This window comes from Colossoma macropomum, unplaced genomic scaffold (assembly GCF_904425465.1).
Source record: "Colossoma macropomum unplaced genomic scaffold, Colossoma_macropomum, whole genome shotgun sequence".
NCBI classification, from domain to species: Eukaryota; Metazoa; Chordata; class Actinopteri; order Characiformes; family Serrasalmidae; genus Colossoma; species Colossoma macropomum.
This window is the reverse complement of record NW_023496020.1, coordinates 2,394,178-2,414,466: the sequence shown is the minus strand read 5'-3', so window position 1 is coordinate 2,414,466 and position 20,289 is coordinate 2,394,178. Positions and strand designations below refer to the sequence as shown.

Below are 20,289 nucleotides of genomic sequence, written 5' to 3'. Positions count from 1 at the left end.
TTTTATCAGGTATCATCTAGCAGCTTGAATGTTGCCATTTATAAGATTTAAAAGTTTTTCTTGGTATTTGAAAAAGTCATACCTAAAAAGAATGAGTTTTATCCCTAATGTTGGGTTTAATTCCATTCGGTGTTCATTCGGCTCTTGTTCTGCTTTACTGTTGTTCACTCTTCTCACTTCGGAGCTTTAGTATTTTATTTTTGACCAAAATTATCCAAAAAGAGAAGAATAGAGCTTCAGTTCCTAGAAAGCTATAAAAAAAAAAAATTGGAATGAGGAACAGAGCTGTAGGTCATTCCATAATAACAGAGAAACCTGTAAAGCAATAAGAACTTAATATATAACATTTTATTAATAACATAATAAAATTAATTATAATAAAATCAATTATAATTAACTTTTAATTAAATCAATTTAAAAATTAAACTAATGATCATATTGTGCTGATCAAATAGCTATTCGTGGTGATTTTACTCAAAGAAATATAAAATATAAATAAATATATATTTACAGTTTATTATTCAATAACATTTCAATTTTTTGCCATGATCTTATTTTTTCCAGAAATATTTTAAACTGTCAATAAACCATCAGTTCACCTTTTGGTTTAGAACATTATAACTCACACTGTATAACTTATTAGTGAATCACAAATATTAATATGACAGGTGATTCTACACTTTGGAACGGATGGTTCTTCAAGGATACAGGCAATGGTTCTATTTAGAACCATGGTTTCTTTATAGAACCATTTGCATGCCTTAATGGTCCGGATTGATGGAGAATGTGTTGTATATGGTTCTACATAGCACCACAAAGGGTTCTGCTATTGTTACAGTGTCAAGCTTGTAACAATAACAGAACCCTTTGTTTTTGTTTTTTTCAAAAAAAGCTCTATATAGAACCATACACAACACATTCTCCATCAATCTGAAGAACCATTTCACCATGTAAAGAACCATGTATGAAAGCACATAGTTCTATATAGAACTGAAGGTTTTAAATAAGTGTGCAGGTCTTGCTGGTATTTCATTTAGCAGCCTTGTGTATGTGCGCGTGCGCGTTCTCGTGCGTTTGCGCGTGCGCGTGTTTATTTCAATGGGCGGACAGTAACAGTAATGTCAGTGCTCGGCCCCGCGGGACTGTTTTGAATTGAACTTCAGTTAAATAACAAGGAGAAAGAGAAAAGCAGCCATGTCAGAAGAAAACGAGGACTCTAAGACTGTGGAGACGGCGGTGGAGGAGCAGAAAGTGAGTTGACTCGATTAAAAGAAAGAAAAATATTGAGTCGTGTCTGTTTTTTCCGTTAGCCAACGCGAGCTAAGCTAGCTTCTTCTAAACGACAGCATAGCCAGCTAAGCTAACCTCACTTCTAACTCGTATTTTATCAAACAAAACTCTCGTCTTCTGAGCTTTTATTGCATTTTCACAAGTTACTTTTTCCACTGACGCTAACTTGTTGTTCGGACTAACGTAATTCGGCGATCAACGATGGCTTTCTTCTTAGCACTTATTAGCGGGCAAATCTAGCCAACTTGGGGGTGTTCTGAATCGAGCACTACGTCCCTACTTAGTGTACTTAATGGAGAGCCGGTCATTTTCTACAGTGTCCCTTCGTCAAAACTTTGGAAGTGCATTGGTACATTCGTCCTCAAATGGCATCCCACAAAGGCCAAAATTCGCCTCCAAATGTGGAAAATGAGGTTATTGCAGTAGCTTTGGTCTCTTTTATGAGCAATTTACGTCACTCGTTCTTGCTCCCTAGAAAGTAATCCACTTACCTAGGGGACTAGGCGCCGATACGAGATTTAGCCCTAGCTAACGATAATTCGCCACAATTGCGCTAAAGAGAACAGCTGACTGGTAATAACAAGCTGTTTTTTTATCACGGTTTTTAAGTAAAGTGTTGTTCTTACAGTGGAAAAAAAAAACTAAAAACCTATTGCAGCATTTGGTCAACTGGCCAGCTACTGTGAAAACCACCATAGCGCGAAATGATAACTACGTTAGCTCGGCTTTATGTTAGCATTTCTTGGGCCCAGTTGGCAGAAGAAATGTTCTTGTTGTTCATATGGGTTCATAATGATATTCTATATATATTTTCTTTACCATTTCCCGCTCTCTGTCTCAACTAACTTGCCTCGATTGCTGTAGTTGCTGTAACTTTAGATCCATACTTCCTGATAATCCGTCAGGATTTGCATAACATTGTGTTGGTCAGCCCGCAGTCCAGGGCTCAGGCGTGTTGGAAAACTGAATCACTAGTTTTCCAGAGTACATTTTACACCCAGTGACTTGTATGTTAGACTAATGTTACCATATCAGTGTCTTTACAGGTCACTTTGACTATTTGCAGTGAGTACAGATGCAGAGTGGTTGAAACAGATTGGCAAGCTGATCATGCTATATGTTGGGCAAGCAGCTGCCTTTTCTTAAAGGGGAATTCCACTGTTTTTTCTAAATATCTGAGCAATTCGGTGTGTAAACAGTAAACAAAGTCATTCAGAGTAATTCAGAGTTTTTTCCTTGTGAAGTGGCTCATTGTAGAAATGGTGATAGGAACCAGTTGTCGCCATGACTACAACACAAATACAGCCATTTTATTTACTGTCCAAAAGTACCAGTGAACCTACACGTGTCTTCTGAGTGTTTATATGGAATGTAGATTATGGTAAAATAGTGGAAAATATGAAAAAATAATAAATTTTGTTCAGGGACTGTTTTACCTCACAGCACCCTGCATGTACTCCTCCACGAGGAATGGATTAAAATGCATTTGAGCTAAAACTTTATCACAAAACAGTGGTAAAACAAGTCTCAGACATCAGGCAGCGTATTTATTACCACTTCATGAGGTAACTTTCTGTGAGGGAGCTTTTAGAGGTGGACGTCTGGTTCCTATCACCACCACTGTGAACAATTCTGACTCTGTAAGTTTCTCTATAGCAGAGCATTTCACACCAAACCACTCTGACTACTTTTTACGTCTCTGCCATTTAATTATGTCGAATGTTTTGATAAATCGGTGGAGTTCCTCTCTAACTGAGCTTGCTGAAGGCTTTTTCCCAGTCTGACTGTCCAGTCTTAATAAGGAATTTAAAGGGAAATTCCACAAAATATTTAAAACTTCTGCATGATTCAACCACTGAGTTGCAAACAAAGTTATTCGTAGTGGTTTGATGTGAAGTGGTGCATTGAAGCAAAGCTTAAAGACTCCTTTCTTTACAGTGGTGGTGATGGGAACCAATGTCTACAAAGCAAATATGGCCATTGTATTTACTGTGAACAGTTCTGACTCTGTGCCTCCAACTGCACTGTAGCAATTTGTTCTACTAATGCAAAAACCAGCTAAATGTAGTTGCTAAAATGTGAGATTAAATTTTTTTTTAATTTTCTAAGGCTGTATTCTCTCACGACTATCAAACACTCTGTTAGCTTAGTGCGTGACTACAAGAACAGTGAGGCTCATTCAGAATCATTCAGCAAAATGATCAGTCTTCGATCTGAGGTGAAGTTAGGCAAATGATATCAGGAATGTTTATGAAAGCAAAACACGTTCACTTTCACGCCTGGACATCACTTCCTTATGTCTCTCCGTAGAATAGAACCCTTCATACGTTTGTTATGTGCATTTGGAGAGGCTTAAAAAGCTCAGTCTGTTTATTCTAAACATTCAGCTGTTGCTGAGAATTCGTTCCAAAAAATGAAACGATTTCCAAATGCTTTCCCAAACGGAATTGTCATAAAGGTTTAATTTTGAGCTGTTCATTTCAACGCTTCAATTTATGAATATCGCTGTTGTCGGAAGAAAACCTTGTATCTCCAGAATGGTAACTTTACAGGAGAAGAAAAAAACCTACTTTATTTTTAATGTAAGTCAGTGGAACCAGATGTTTTCCAAGTCATTTTGGGCTGTTTCTTTTGGTCCATTCATCAAAACAGGCATTTTCAAACTGTCAATAAAAAGGGCAACAGGCATTTTCAAACTGTCAATAATTGAAAAACAACAAAAATGGAGATACAAGGTTTTCTGCTGACAGCAGCGATAAGATGCAGGTAGTCAGTAATATGGTATGCAGAAACAGTAGCAGTGCTACTAGTTTGATTGGATGGGACTGAATCCCTTACGATTGTTAATGTACACTTATTTCTACTCAGTGTGGATGTCTCTGCAGCTGTTGATGCTTAAACTCCAAATATCTGTGTTCTTAGGATGTGGAGAATAAGGTGATCTGTGCGGAGAGGGTAGAGGAGGCCAAACTCAAGGCCAAGTACCCACACCTGAGCGGAAAAGCTGGAGGATCCGATCTGCTCAGGAAAAGACTGCAGAAGGGGGTGAGCATCTCTCTCTCTCTCTCTCTCTCTCTCTCTGTCTCTCTCTGTCTCTTCTGTCTCTTTCTGTCTCTCTCTGACTTTTATACTTGAGTGAAAGTCAAAAAGTGTAGATATTTAAACATTCTCAAGAGTGTGTGTGTATTCTTTTTTTATACTTTGTTTACATCTCAGCCATTTAATAATGTAGACTTTTTGAAAAAGTCAGTGGAGTTTCCCTTTAACTGAGTTTACTGAAGGCTTTTTCCCAGTGTCAGTGTCCAGTCTTAATAGGGAATTTAAAGGGAACTTTAAAGGGAAATGTTCCCAAACATCTGCATAATTCAACCACTGAGTTGTACCAAAGTTATTCCCAGTGGTTTGATGTGAAGTGGTGCATTGTAGAGAAATACTGATATGAATTTGACATAAATGTGGCTGGATGTCTTTAAAAATTTAATTAAATTGTGCTGAAACTTGACTGACTATCAAGAAAACATTTAGAAAAGAGGTGTTTTTTTGTTTTCTGAGTTCTGTGACTATCTAAATGAAAAATGTAAGGAGGAAAAAGAGTGCAAACTTGAAAATTTAAAAATGAAGTTAAAGTACAAGTCTTCAGTTTCAGTAATATTCAAGTAAATTACAAATCTTCCAAAATAATACTCAGCTTAGTAACAAAGTGCGATCTCTTATTGTTAATTAAGTATTAAATGTCCCTCAGACATATTTAGGTTCTTACATAACAGTACCTGTTTCATTCTTTGTGCTTTTCTTTTTGTATCTTTGTTTCTTTTCCCCGTCCTTCTGTGTTTCCCTCTCTACCTTATGAATACACACTGAAATCACATAGTAATATACTGCAGCTCATAAACTGATAGATAAAGCCTCATACTGGACACAGTGTACTGACTCAGTACACTGATGTACACTTTCATATTTACACGAGCAGTAAAGAATCATAACATGAACATGGTGTGATTCATTAAAGTTAGTAGTTTCTCATGGCTTATATTGAGTAAAATGCATGTTTAACATAATCTCTTACTTGGTAAACCCTAAATATTCTCTTTGAGTTGTAGAACTGTTTCTTTAACGCCTGATTGAGGCTTAAAAGCACCTTCTACCCTAAATGCAATTAATCAGCTAAGACATGTTTGGTGCCTGAAGTTTGTTTCTTTAGTTTTGTGCTGGAGCTGCAGGGCTAATAAAGCTAATACATAATGGAAATGTATGCCTTGGGCTGAACAATCTAATGCTATTTATTTTTATCATGATAAATTGTCAACTTGAACTGTGTGGAGTTGTTCAGTTTTTAATAGACTTGATTATTTGGTTTATAACACACAGTTATCTACTAAAAACACAAATTTATGCTTCGAGGTGGCTGTGACTACTGTTTTTAGCTATGCTAATGTATTTTAGTCCATGTTTATAGATAATGGTGTGTCATACTGTGTCAGAAACCACATAATCCAGTCTTTTAGAGATGAATAAACAGCTCTGCTTGGTTTGAATTGAGTATTATTTAGGCTTGCAGTTAACACCATGCTAATTGGTGGGGTATAAGCTTCCATTAGCCTTGTAGCTCCATTGCTAAAACTGAAGAAGCAGACTTAACCCACCAAGCATGTCTTAACACAGCTGATCGACTACATTCTGTGTAAGAGGGAAAACTTTTGACTGACTTTTGACCAAACTATAATTTTCTCTGCAGCAAAAGTACTTTGACTCTGGTGACTACAACATGGCGAAAGCCAAGATAAAGAACAAGCAGCTGCCGGCAGCGCAGACGGAGAAGACGGAGATAACGGGGGACCACATCCCAACACCTCAGGACCTGCCACAGAGGAAACCCTCTCTGGTGGCCAGCAAACTGGCCGGCTGACCAATGCCCTGTCCACCAGCTTTTGGCTCTCCGCAATGCAACATGCTGCTCTCTCTTTCTCTGTTTCATTCTCTCTCATGTTTAACACTCCATGCACTCTCAAAACGGATGTGTGAAAGGAATCGCCAGCATTTTTCCCCTTAATCTTTAATTACTGCATTAGTAGCGCACATTTCCCTGTACATAGGCAAGAGCAGAACACCTGAAAGACGTAGACGAGTAGCTGCTTTAACATAGTGTTTTATTTTTTAACCAGGAGTCTCACTTTAATGTGATAAATGTTTAACAGCACTCATTTTTTTCAGCTATGTAAACCAGTTTCCTAGTTTGACCGTCTGTAGTCTCAGTCTACAGCCCAGCTGACTGTGCAATGTGGGTATGACTCTGCGACTGCAGCCCTCTTGTTGAAATGCAGCTTTTAAATGGAAGGTTCCACTGATAAAACCAAAGTTATTTCCAGCTGCTGAAATGCTGTGAATGATGTTTTTCACTAAAGTATATAAAATCTGAAGTATAAGCACTGGAGGACGCCTTCTGCAGACAGTGCTTGTAGGAGAACTATGGATAAGTCAACAAGCAGCAAACTAACAAAAGCAACAGCAGAGCAGAGAATTCAGTACACCTTGAAATGAGAGGCTACAGTCACAGAGGAGTATGTGCAGCCAATGTCAAAGGTTAAAATAGGTTAACGTAGTTCACGTTAATCATGATAGATTTTATAGAATAATTGAAAGTAATAAATACATTCTGGTAAAGCTTATTTTGTCCACTCATATAGCTATAACAATTCAGCGCTTTTTAAAAGAAAAATCCCTCTTTATGATCAAGTTTAACCAAATAGGATAAATACAGGTAATCACAAATCACAAAACAATGTAACTAATGTGATTAACAGTGTGGTTCATTTTAATCGTTTGACAGCCCTATTTTTATTAATTGTCTAATTAAGACCAGCACGTTTTGCGTTGATTGTAATGCACATCTTGTTTAACACAGGCAATACATTCACACCAAGAGCGCAAACATCCGTGGCAGATGTTGATTTGTGATTTGTGAATTGGCCTGAAAGCATTTATTTAACACATCGTTTTTGAGAGTGTCCTGTTTTATTCCCCTCTATTTTCTGTTAATCCCGATTCATGTTCACTTTACCTCCATCTACGAAATACACTGAAAATAGAAGTATGCAGGTTAGTCATGCTGGACTGGGCATGGTGTCATTACAGTCAGTGGCTTGTGGGAGAGGGGTGGTGCTGGGGGGTGTATACAAAAGTCTTTATGAAGATTTATATGTGCAGTAGGCGTTGTAGATGAACGTGTACATATTTGCTTGTGTTGAGAGTTGAAGCAGTTGTTTTTTTTTTTTTCTTTTAATTTCACCATTCCCAAAGCTTATAAACGACTGGAGTAGCGCGCTTGAATGATTGATGATGTGCTTCTTCTCCGCGTCATGAGTTGGTCTTTTTCTGTTTGTAAACATTTCAGCTTTAAAGACCCAAAAATGGACCACACTGCTGCTGCAAGTCCAGTTGAAAAAGCATCTGGCACAGTTTCTCCAAGGCTGCTGTTGGCTCGCTGCATTTGGCCCTGAAAAAAGGCCTTAACCAATCATGTTACTGATCTAAAGTAGCCATTGTCAAGGCTAACACTGAGTGAGGGGGAGCGATACAGCAAAAATTCAACAAAATGTATCAGGATATTTGAAGACTTTTTCTGGTACCACTTTACAATAAGACTACCCTTATAAAGAGTTTATAACTGGCTTAAGATTTGCTTATTAATGGTTATTAATTAGATCATAAGCAACTGAAAAATCAGAGATGACAAAGTAAAATCGGTTACCAGCAATATAGATGAAGGTGAGCTCACTATTTGGCAAGAAACAGGTCACTGTTGCCCTTTTTATGTATAAATTATAACTGCTTTTTAATGGAGTTAATAACCAGTTGTAAACTAACTTTGAACCATTCATAAACCCTTTATAAGGATTTTATTGTGAAGTTGTATCCATTTTTTCAGTACCTTATAAGCATCACGGTATTTTGCTTTTCTGGGGTTTGTGAACAAGGTGGAATGGATAAAATGCACCAGCGAAATGTCACGTTTTAAAAAGCTGTACAATAATTTTTAATCAGTGTTTGCAAAAATATGCTGTTTAAGAAGAAACAGAAGGGAAATGTTTGAGTAATTGTTCAAAATAATGAGTAAAATAAGATGATGTCATCCAAAAAGCCGCTTTGTTCCTGTGCAGTTTATGCAGTTACTGTACACTAGTTGTCGTTGTTTACAGTCTCTATAATTGGTCTTTTTTACGTTCAGTGTTCTCAGAGTACTGACCGCACCCGTGATAAGCTCAGAAAAGCGCATCGTGACGTAATTTATCGTGATAATGATGATACATCATCATATCGCCCACCCCTAACACCCAGTAACACGAGCTTCACAGCGTGACTCCACCGATTTGGAGCTCAGCCGCGACTGGAGCTGGAGCAGTAGCAGTAACTGGAAGAACGCAGTTCTCATTGAGGTCCTCTTGTCAGTTTTGAAGCACTACACACTAAACCGTCTGGGCCAGGGTGCGCATAGGCATCGACCACAGTCACTTTTGTGCCATTTGATTTGTAAATAAAATAGTTTTGCAAACCTGTGCACTTTCACTTCGTCCTCTGTATTTATTGTGTATTGTGTGTGGATTTTTAATGGGCTTAATATGTGAAGTGCTAACACAGCGATATTGAAGGCCTATATAGGTTATAGTAATAAATATGCAGAGGTGCACTATGAACTCTAGGATCTAAAGCTGGTGTAAGATGATGAGATGAATGTCAACTGAAATATATTATTGTAAATATGACCACAGAAGTAAGTCACCTTAAAGAAATGAATTAGTTCATATACAAAGTGTGAACATTTAATATCCATCAAAAGAGTTAAGAGATAAGAGGATATAACCACATAATTGATCTCATAACTAGAATTAAAACACACAAATGTGAAATTACAGTAAATATCTGTATGAATGCTGTCAGTTCATGAGTGTAACACTGTAGACACTACTTGTAAAACCTAAAATGACGTACTTTTTTGGATATGCAAACAAAAATGCCCGATGAAGTGTTCAAAATTACACCTCAGTGATTTATTTAAAACTGAAATTAACCAACCTAACCAAATTCTAATCAACGCGACACAAGATCTGAAAATAAATCTGTAATGTCTTCCACCAACTTTTCATAATCAGCACACTGTTTTGTACAGTGAGTTTGTAGCTAAATATTAAAAAACATATACTTTACAAATTTTTAGTATAGTTATAAAATACATACATCATCTAAACCGCTTATCCTTCTGGGTCGCAGTGGGGTGCTGGAGCCTATCCCAGCTGTCATTGGGCAGAAGGCAGGATACACCCTGGACAGGTCACTAGTCCATCGCAGGGCAGACAGACATACACATTCACACACTCACTCACACCTAGGGGCAATTTAGCATGTCCAATTAGCTTAACTGCATGTTTTTGGACTGTGGGAGGAAACCGGAGTACCCGGAGGAAACCCATGCAGACACAGGGAGAACAGGCAAACTCCACACAGAAACGACCCCGGTCGCCCAGCCGGGAATCGAACCCAGGCCATTCTCGCTGTGAGGCAACAGCGCCATCCAGGTTTTGCTTGCTATCCAGTTTGCAAGGATATCATTAAAATAAACACATTTTCCCATAAACAAATGATAAATATCAGTACTGAGAAATAGGTATGAGAGGGTAAAAATGCCAAAAAGCTTTAAAACATTTTAAAAATGAATAATGTTTTGAAGTATCTTACAGCGCTCCGACTGATTTACTGAAGTATATGAATATTGTTGATCTGTGTTACGATTATGACATATTTATGGACATGGTATGAGGAGGTTTTGTGAAAATGACCTAGCTGGTGGTTTACATGGTGCCAAAATTTCAAGATGGATGGACCATTAGAAGAAACTACAGACAGGTGAAGATACCCAATCATGTTACTGACCTGTTGCCAATTAACCACCAGGTGTTTTTTTTTAGCATTACACAACTTTACCAGCCCTTTGTTGCCCCCGTCCCAACTTTTTTGGAATATGTTGTTGGCATCAAATTCAAAATGGGCAAATATCTTTTTTGAAAACAATAAAATTTCTCAACTTAAACATTTGTTATGTTGTCTTTGTACTATTTTCAATGAAATATAGGGGTTAACTGATTTGCACATCATTGCATTTTGTTTTCAGTTACATTTTTCACAGTGTCCCAACTTTTTTGGAAATGGGGTTGTACATGTGCTGGCTTTTGTGACATCACAAAAACTGAATTCAAAACAGTATGTTTGTGTGTTTTAGCATCCATATATGGACTGAAAACTGAATGGAACATTTATAAATCTTAATGTTTATGAGTGGAAGAAACAAATGTTAATTAATGAAAATGGGATTCATAAAAATGCAGGTGAATTGAAAATTTGAGTGATAAATAGTTATTTGGTTTGATAAGAAGAAGAACGGTGACAACCAAAATGGTATATAACCAAATGATTTGATAAAAGTCATTTAACCTCTGAGCACGTTTTGAGGTCTTGCATCATTTAACATGTAACTCCTTTAAGTTCTGCCTCCTCCTCTCATTGATGCAGAAATTGCTTGAGTTAAATGATGAGCAACAAAAATTACTAATGTGAAATGAGGTAAATAACAAAAATAGATTGAGTTACGATGCAAAATTACTCAAAGGATAAATGATTTGATAATAAACCACTTTAGTTTTCACCTTTCTGATTATAAAAGAACACCGGATGTTGCCACCCTCATACAAAAACCACCTCGATGATAAATGATAAACCGTGGTTCACACAGCTTTGATCATATAACTCATCAAATCAAGGAACTATTTATCACTCAGATTTACAATTCACCTGCATTATATACTATTTTGAATGCACTGCATTTTTATCCACCACATTTTCAGTTCATTTCTGGTTCTTCCACACTTTATGTATATTAAATAAATAATATTGCCTTCAATTAGAGTTTATCTGAAGCCTTTAAAACACTGTGGTTGACGGTATGTAAGGCAAAGTGTACAGTATTAAAGCTGGGCTGAAGATGCTTCAACTGCCGTCATTTTAGCTTAAACCTCAGTAAAGCCACGTCTAGATCAGGTCTAAAATAAACCTCAGTTACAGCGACATCTAGTGGCAGATGTGAGATTTTTAAATGACAGAAATTGGGTTTTGTGTGAACTGAGGAGTCACAATGAACTGCAGCTTCTAGTTTCTTATATCATTTCATCATATTTTTGCTGCTTATATATACATATCGAAGATTAACATATTGTTTATGTTATAAATACTTAGAAAACTAACAAAACAACAACACGGGTCGTTTGACCAGGGGTGCACAAACTTTTGCATACAAATATATTGCACAGTTACTGTTATATATACCATAATGTAGTTCTACAGTTACAGACTGTAGTCCATCTGTTTCTCTGCATACTTTGTCACCCTGTTCTTCAATGGTCAGGGGACCCCCACAGGGCAAGTATTATTTGGGTTGTGGGTCATTCTCAGCACTGCAGTAACACTGACATGGTGGTGGCATGTTAGTGTGTGTTCTGCTGGTGTGAGTGGATCAGACACAGCAGTGCCGCTGGAGTTTTTAAACACTGTGTCCACTACTGTCCACTATATTAGGCACTGCTACCTTGTCCGTCCACCTCGTAGATGTAAAGTCAGAGATGATAGCTCATCTGCTGCTGCACAGTTTGTGTTGGTCATCCTCTAGTCCTTCATCAGTGGTCACAGGATGCCATTGGCTGGATGTTTTTGGTTGGTGGACTATTCTCAGTCCAGCAGTGCTGTGCTCAGTCTGAACTTCCACCCAAATAATACCCGCTCTGAATCTCTGCAATCAACAATTTCACACCAAACCACTCTCAGTGACTCTGTTTGCATCTCAAACACTGAGTTATGCACAAATTCTAAAATTTCAGTGGAATTCCCCTTTTAAATGCTCGCTTTCTTCAGCACCCGGAGCCACCAGGGGGCAGCCTCGCTCCATTCACTCCCCCATAGACTGGGGCGCCTCGTTGCACAGATCATTTTCTCCACTCTCACCGTACCCAGCATGCACAGAGGAGCGCCAGAGGAGCTATGAGCGAACCGAGCTGTGGATCCATGAGCCCGGCTTCGGAGTGATTGGAGGCTCGGAGTGAAACGCCAGGCTGGACATAAAGCGCTGGACGCTCCTTTAACCAAGACTGGACGGTTGATACGCGCTCAGCAACGGCCATGGCTGCGTCCGAGCTGTACACAAAGGTGAGATCTGGGTGTGATTTGGTGATTTGGGGAGTGAGCGCGGATTCACTCTGCGAGGCTGAGATTTGCTCCAGTGCATCTTAAGGCAGAGACACTTCGGTCGTTTGACTGGACACCACCATAATAACCCCAATGAATGGAGCAGCAGTGCCATTGTGTCAGTTTTACCAGCAGCGTTGCAACGTCAGAGTGTCGTGTGTGTGTGTTTTCGTGGTTGGATGTTGCTGAGCTGATGGTTTTGGGTGGGTTTGTTTGGGGGGCGCAGGTAATTTGTCAGCTCGGCCTGCGTCCTTCATATAAGCCAGAGTGAAGAATGAAGTGCGTAGGGCGCCGTTTTGATGGTCTGTGCTTATGAATCTGATGCAAACGCGTGAAATAAATGGGATTTATGAGATGTATGACGTCGCCCTGGTGCGTTATGATGCTGTCACGTGTGTGAGGGACGCTTTTGTCCAGCAGCAGAGAGGACTGGGGGGAGATGGAGGAGCTGAATGTGCATTTCCACAAGGCCTCGGCTGGAGGGGATGGTTTTGTGTTGTTGGGTGCTGGATGCAGAGACTGCAGCGAGGGAGGGGGAGGAGGGGGGAGGGGGCTGGGTACCGCTGCTGATGCTGCCAGCGTCACCGGACACGTCACGCCGGCGACGTGACGTCACCCCGTTGTTTTAAATTTCCCCCAGCCTGTGGGGATGTTTGACAAAGCACGTTTTTTTTCAATTACACTCTTTAAAAAAGATGGCTCTTTAGTCAAGGGACTAGTCCTGGTTAGAACCATGAGTTCTGTATAGAACCTTTGGATGTTTGTATGGTTCTTTCTATGGTTGAAATGGTTCTTCAGATGGAGAATGTGCTTAAAATGGTTCTGCTATCATAACAAAATCAAGCTTGTAACAATAGAAGAACTCTTTTTGGTTCTGTATAGAACCATTTTCAAAAAAGGTGCTATATAGATTTGGTTCTAAAGAGAGTCTCTCTATGTAGAAAGGATCTGTATGTTTCTGCACTCTTAAAAAAGATGATTTATCTAAGGGTTCTTTAGTAAAGAAATGGGTTCTGTAAAGAACCATGAACACTCAAAGAACCCTTTTCATGATTAAAGGTTTCTTTGCATCATGAAAGGGTTCTTCAGACTGATGGAGAATGTGCTGTAGATGTTTCTATATAGAACCTTTTTGAAAAGTGTTCTACCTAGCACCCGAAAGGGTTCATTTATTGTTACCAGCTTGACATCGTCACAATACAACAACTCTCTTGGGTGCTGTATAGAACCCCTTTCAAAAAGGTTCTATAATGAAACATCTACAGCACATTCTGAATATCCTTCCTTGATGCAAAGAACGCTTTAATAATGCAAAGGGTTCTTTGAGTGTTCATGGTTCTTTGCAGAACAATTTTCTTCACTAAAGAACCATCTTTTTTAAGAGTATATAGAACCTTTTTGAAAAATGGTTCTGTATTGCACTCAAAAGGGTTCTTGTATTGTTGCAGGCTTGATGTCATCACAATAGCAGAACCCTTTTGGCGCTGTACAGAACCATATACAACACATTCTCCATCAGTCTGAGGATTTCACCATGCAAAGAACCATGCAGATGGTTCTATATAGAACTTGCTCTATAATATACTTGCTCGAAATGGCTCTAAATAGAATCATTCCTTACTAAAGAACCCTTGAAGAACCATATTTCTTAAGAGTGTTTATCCCTCAGCTCCTTATTTGCTGGTCAGGCTCTCCTTTTGCCTTAATCATCTCTGAAAATCCTCCCGTGTGGCCCAAGGCGTGTCACTATGAAGGGAAACAAAAACAAACAAAAATCTTTCTTTTGTCTTCGTTCAGAAGTGGAAATATATTCTAATGGTGATGGTGGTGATGTCAGGATGTGTCATCCGCTGAGGAAAGAGGGAGAAAAGGAAAGGAAAAAAAAGAAAGGGAGGCTCACCCATCCCCCATGGCATCTTCTGTGCTGCACATGCACACAGGCCCAAGGTTAGAATCCCCTCTGAAAGCCGGTGGAGGAGGGTTTGTGTTCATGGCTTGACTGTCATGTTATAGCCCCATTTAAAGGGCCCATACTCTAGATTCTTCTTCCCTAAGATCCACTTAAGCGTTTGTGTGGGTTTATGAGCCCAAAATAATCTTAATTCATACTTGCATGATCATTTTCAGACCTCTGTTTTTCTCTCAGAAAAAAACAGACTGCATCTTTAAGACCGATGTGTGTAAATGAGCTCTGTTCTCATTGGCTGCCATAATTCAAGAAAACAGTCCAGGCTTAAAGACTTACAACTTCAGAATGGGCAGGGCTAACCTGCTGTAGGCTGAACAGGCAGATGTCTGTACATGGATTGGTTTTTGTGACATCACAAATTCAGTGACATTACAAAAACTGGTCATTCAGAATGGGCTGTCCAGTAGTGTCATTCGAAAAGCAGCCAAAACACTCCTTATAACTTCAGTGTGAATGGGTGGGGCTAAACTGCTGTAGGTGGATATAAATGTGTTGCTTTTGTGACCTCACAAATACAGTGAATTTAGAATAAGCTGGTTTTGCAGGTTAGTTTTCATGTATGGCCTGGAGAAAAAAAATTCATAAGAAATTAAACTGAAAAACAAAACAAAATCAGGATAATTCATTTTCCAGTATATGTGCACTTTAATAATGATTATGTTCCACATCAAACTATTATTTAAAGACAAAGTAGAGCTGATCTTTTCTGATATTTGTGGTTGTGCGTAGTATTTAAGACTGAACATATATATTGTTTTCTTAATTGTTACTGCATAGAGGTGAGCGATATGGCAAAAAATCTAATATTGCAATACTTTGATATTTTCATGATACACAATATGTCATGATATTTATTTTTTCAGACATCTGATCAGTTGGAACAGAGGAAAAGAACCAATAGTGCTACATTTAAAAAAAAAAATACTTTGAACACAGTGACTTTCATTCTGTATTTGGCACTAAATCCAGTGAAACGGGACTGATTTTACTCTTTTTATAATGAAACATGCAGTTGGTGAGTGTCTACACGTACTGACGATATACACAATATACATAATTTATCACGATAATAATATATATACTCATATTGCCCAGCCCTATTACTGCAACATTGGCCTTTACAGTATTGACAGTGGTCAGTGTCCTGACCAGTTATGTTGTTCTTTGAGTGACTGGATGAATGTCTATGTGATGCATGAAGCACAAAAAAATGACACATGGCACATCAAAGGTTTTATATATATAAAAAATATATTGGAAGGTATTGCAACTGCTCTGTGTGTAGAGATGGGCAGTATAATGATATTTTATCATTATCGTGCTAATTCATGTCACAGTATGCTTTTCTGAGCATATTGTGGATATGGTCAGTACTTAAAGAACACTTAACCACATGTTACATTACAAAGTGAGCATAATTAGTTTTGTTTAACTGGATTTAATGCAGTGCAGTTTAGTATTCAGTGTTTGTAATATGTGGCATTACAGGTTGTATTTTGTCTGATCCAACTTATTAAACCTCAAAAAAAAGGAATACTGTGATGCATATTATGTATCGTAAAAATTTCTTGGAGTATCATGATATATCACTATATCACCCACCCCTAAATATGTAGTTTTGCAGTGTGTAGCAGTGTGGTCTTTTGTCCGTGTTATCAGCCCTAACCAGAGTTTTGTATATTAATTCTCCATCTTAGTGATTATCTGCTCTCTGTACATAATCATAAATATATTTGTGTGACCTTTTCCCCAGTATCTTTCAGCTCTAGCTGCGCTGTTGTCGGGTGATATTTTGTCAGAAATGTTCAGTGTTTGGCCCCGGTGGCTTTTGTCTTGCCTGTTTTTGAGCTTGAGGCTGATGATGGTCTGCCTGAACTGCTAAAAAGAAAGGGGGCTGCTCACTCCATCCATCTATCCATCTTTCCTCCCATAATATAGCCATCAGCAGCTTTTCATTATGCTTTAGTTCTTTGTACTGGCCTCTGTTTTCCTGCCATTTTTGGCTCATTTGTGTTTATTTTGCTGCAGCTGTTTTTTAGGTTTCTGCTGCTTTCCTCCGGGTAAATAAAGGTCTGCCAGGTCGTGCTCGATTTGTGGACGGACTGGCTAACCCGCGTCCACCTTCACTTCCTGTTCTTATTCTTTGTTGATCATAAACAAAACATAGAAAACATAGTTTCTCAAGATTGTTTAAGAATGTTTGCACATTGCAGTAATTGGTGGGGTATTAGCTTTCACCTTGTTAGCTATATAAGCCTTGTAGCTGCAGTGCTAAAAGGACTGCATTTCTGCATAAATTCAACTTTTTTATATGTCCAAAAGTGTCCAGACAGCCCTTCTAATAAATGAATTCATCTACTTTAGGGTCACCCCTTGGCATACATACAGCTTGCATAGTCTCCATAGAAAAGCACTGACCAATAGAATGGGATGCTGTTTAGTAGCCTAAGGTCACCATGCCCGATGCCAAGTGGGCTAAAAGGATATAAAGCCCCCAAGCATTGGGATGTGGAGCAGTGGAGCTGTGTTCTCTGGAGTGATGGAGCTCCATCCATTCCTTTGGGATGAGCTGTTGAGTTGAAGTGATACAGAACTGACCATTCAACATCAGTACCTGACCTCACTAATGCTTAATCAAATCCTCACAGCAAGGTTCCAACATTGTGTATAAAGCCTTTCCAGAAGAGTAGAGGCTGTTACTGCAGCACAAACTCACTGTTAATACCTTTAATTTCAGAAGAAACGCTGGAGGAGCAGGTGTCTGTATGCTTTCAGGGGAACCCTGTGAGCTAAAGGTAGCAGGCTCGCTGCTGAAAGTCTGTCATGCCCTGAGAAGCAGGATGTTCTTTTTGCGGAATGCTCCACTCCCTGCTCTTAGGTCATGCCGTCCCGCGCCGTGTTTTTAACGTTTCTGGAGAACACTCGGCGCTTTGTGCGGCCCTGCTGTGGCCAAATAAAACTCCATTGATGCAGTGAGGGAGGGGGCTGTTACTTAACCAGCAGCATCACGGAATTCTGCACCCAGTCCCTCACTCACGGTACCGTGGGAGAACCGCAGCTCCTCCGTCTCCTCTGAGGTTGTGTTTACATTTGTAGTTTGGTTCCCCTCTGTCCAGATCGCTGGTGTCCATACTGACCTATATGACATTGAAACAGAACATAAACAGAATTCATAAAACTGATTCAGCTGATACAATGTCATGATTTGGTGACATTAACTGGGAAAATATCAAATGAACTTTCTGAATCATAAATAACTGAGTTTGTCTGGTTTTAAACAGTTGGGTCTAAAAGTCCATTAGTCCATTAAAATTCTTCTATCGTGCATTCCTTTCTAATTTAACAGAAAGATTATCATTGCGTTCAGTCATTCAATTGTCAGCATAATGCTTTGAAAGAAAAGTAGAATCTTTTGATTTTTTTTTCCTAATTTTCTCCCGCAAACGCAACATCATTGGACAGCCGTGGAGAGTGCTCGGAGGAAAGCACCAACCGCCAGTTCTGTTACGTCAGCTAACAGACGCCTGCGCTGACTAGTATCGCTTTTGAGTGAGGGAGTGGCCATCCTACCCACCCAGAGAGCAAAGCCAATTGTGCTTTCTTGGACTCCTGGCCACGGATGGCTGTGAATCTTTTAAAATTTAACTTGAATTTCAGAATTTTGTAGCATTTGGTGTGGGTTTTTTTTTTTGCTTTAATGCTGGCATGGACTCCACAAAGTTGTTTAAAAGCCTCTGATGAGTACATTGATGAGTCGTCTGAACGTGAGTGTCAGTAGAAAAGATATGACTAAAGACAATATCTGACTTTTCAGTACAAAAGCCACATGTTCACCATCAAAAATCTGCCTAAATTTGACATACAAATACTGCAGAATCTTGAATATTTTTTTTCATTTTACTTGTAAAAGCTTTTGTTTCACATTTCAAAGTTCTAAAGTGGTCTGTTATTTATTTTGATTTTCAGTGTGGTCTCAGACTTTTGGACCCTACTGTATGTCTTGTTTTATTCAATAAGCCACAAGAGGCTGTGTGTCACTGTGTTTTTTCCACAAAGTGGGGTGAAGTCAACTCACTGGTTTTATAAAATATTGAAAATATGACACATTAATATGTATTATATTTGATGTGTGCGATTTAGTGTTTTGCTGATAATCTATCGGTGCTGATACTGGCAATTAAAGACGGAATCGGAATTGACAGTAGAGAATACCGATAGTGTGCATGGCAGTAGATGAATGGACCTTAAATTAAGCAGGTGGTGTGTCAGTGGTGCTGGGATTATTTCACATTTGAGACAAGTAGTAGTAAAAAATGGTCACCTATATGCACATATGCCACGAATAAGCAGATAATGTAAAGTACAGTGCAAAACACGTTAATGTTATTCCATTTAGCTGAATGCCATCTTTCAGTATTCGCTCATCTCCTGCTGTCTAGTCAGTTGCAGTCTGAGTTAATGTTAGAGATGTCTGAGCTAAACGTTAGAGAGATGTACTGAAGGAACCAACAGTCTTTTGGGGTAACAACAGCCTAGATTTAGCCTTTAGCATAGCAGCCTACTAGACAGTGCCATGGTCTTGGGGCCTGGATTCACATCAAGCTGGGAAATCTGTGGCTCAACAGCTCCTACTGACGGTGTGAATGACTGTAATATTTATTAAACTCCAGAGTCTGATGCTGGGAGATGTAAACACGAGCATATGGTACATTTAGCTTGCTCTAATCCACCCACTTTAATTTAGGAATTTAGGCTTACGAATTAGACGTTTAACACCAAAATATGCAGAGTAGTGATAATCAAGAACGCCCTGAGTTTGCTGATAATGTTGACCTTCTATCCATTTCCTTTGAGAGTCTGGCAGCAAAGGAGTGATTCCATGTACTGTATTTAAGGATGCACTTCACAACAAACCTTTTATTTCCTCTCTCATGTGATGCCTGGTGGGTCAGGCTGGTCTGAAGAAGCAGAAGCAATAAGCTTCCCTCAATGGTGAACGTTGTTTAGTAGAAGCCTTCAGAGCATCAGAGTAAGAGGAACATATCTGAACCTTTTTTGCTCAGACATAGTTATCTATATACGTCATTCGTCTGGGACCAAACGAACCAATCTGATACACTGAAAACTCTCAGGAGACGTCACACATCTCCTGGAGAAGAAGGAAGTGGGGCAGGCGTCAGCGTCTCAGAATGAAATAGGCCATTGTTAAGGTTTAAAGATGAACCAGGAGTTGGATTTTATGTTCGTCAAAGTAAGTTTTTGATTTTGTCTCTATGCTTCACATAGTTATCCCTGCTTTTGGGTTGAGTGTCTTGTGCATCCGTCTGTAGTTTGTTGGTTCTTTTCTAAAGATTGGTGGAGTTTGGCTAAGTTGGGACTTTTTCCTCCATTATCAACGTTATTTTCTCTCTAAACAGCAGTTGTTTGAAGTTTGAGGATCAGTTGGGTGATGCTGAAGGTGCTGCTTCTTCTGGAGTATGTCATGATGTAATGGATGAGAATGAGGCGATGCACGTTGGTATCTCATCCAGGCTAATTCGATTAGAGCCAGTTTAGCATCATTACATTTGGACGAATGCCTGAAGAAGTGTGACGGCCAGACCTACTGGCTAGCTCTACAGAATGTGCCATGTTTACTCAGGTAGTTTGCTGAAGTGAAGATGGACCACTAAGAAGCAGGCATTTCCAATCCATCTTCTTTTACCTGCTGTGGCAGTACTTCTAGGTTCTCAGTAGCCACTGTTAGC

At 39.1% G+C, this 20,289-nt stretch overlaps 2 protein-coding genes across 2 annotated transcripts in view; both read left to right on the top strand.

The window, feature by feature from the left end:
- Nucleotides 1–1,091: 1,091 nt before the first annotated feature.
- Nucleotides 1,092–8,853, top strand: arpp19a (cAMP-regulated phosphoprotein 19a). The gene is made up of 3 exons (XM_036564591.1): nt 1,092–1,251; nt 4,213–4,335; nt 6,026–8,853. Exons 1-3 carry the CDS (start codon nt 1,195–1,197, stop codon nt 6,194–6,196), a joined length of 351 nt encoding a protein of 116 aa, XP_036420484.1. The 5' UTR covers nt 1,092–1,194; the 3' UTR covers nt 6,197–8,853.
- A 3,485-nt stretch (nt 8,854–12,338) lies between these two features.
- The window catches only part of myo5aa (myosin VAa), a 94,997-nt gene continuing 87,046 nt past the window's right edge, over nt 12,339–20,289 (top strand). Inside the window, exon 1 of the mRNA XM_036564573.1 lies at nt 12,339–12,534. Within this exon, the coding sequence (XP_036420466.1) occupies nt 12,508–12,534 (27 nt within the window). The 5' untranslated portion in view covers nt 12,339–12,507. The remainder of the gene's footprint in view (nt 12,535–20,289) is intronic.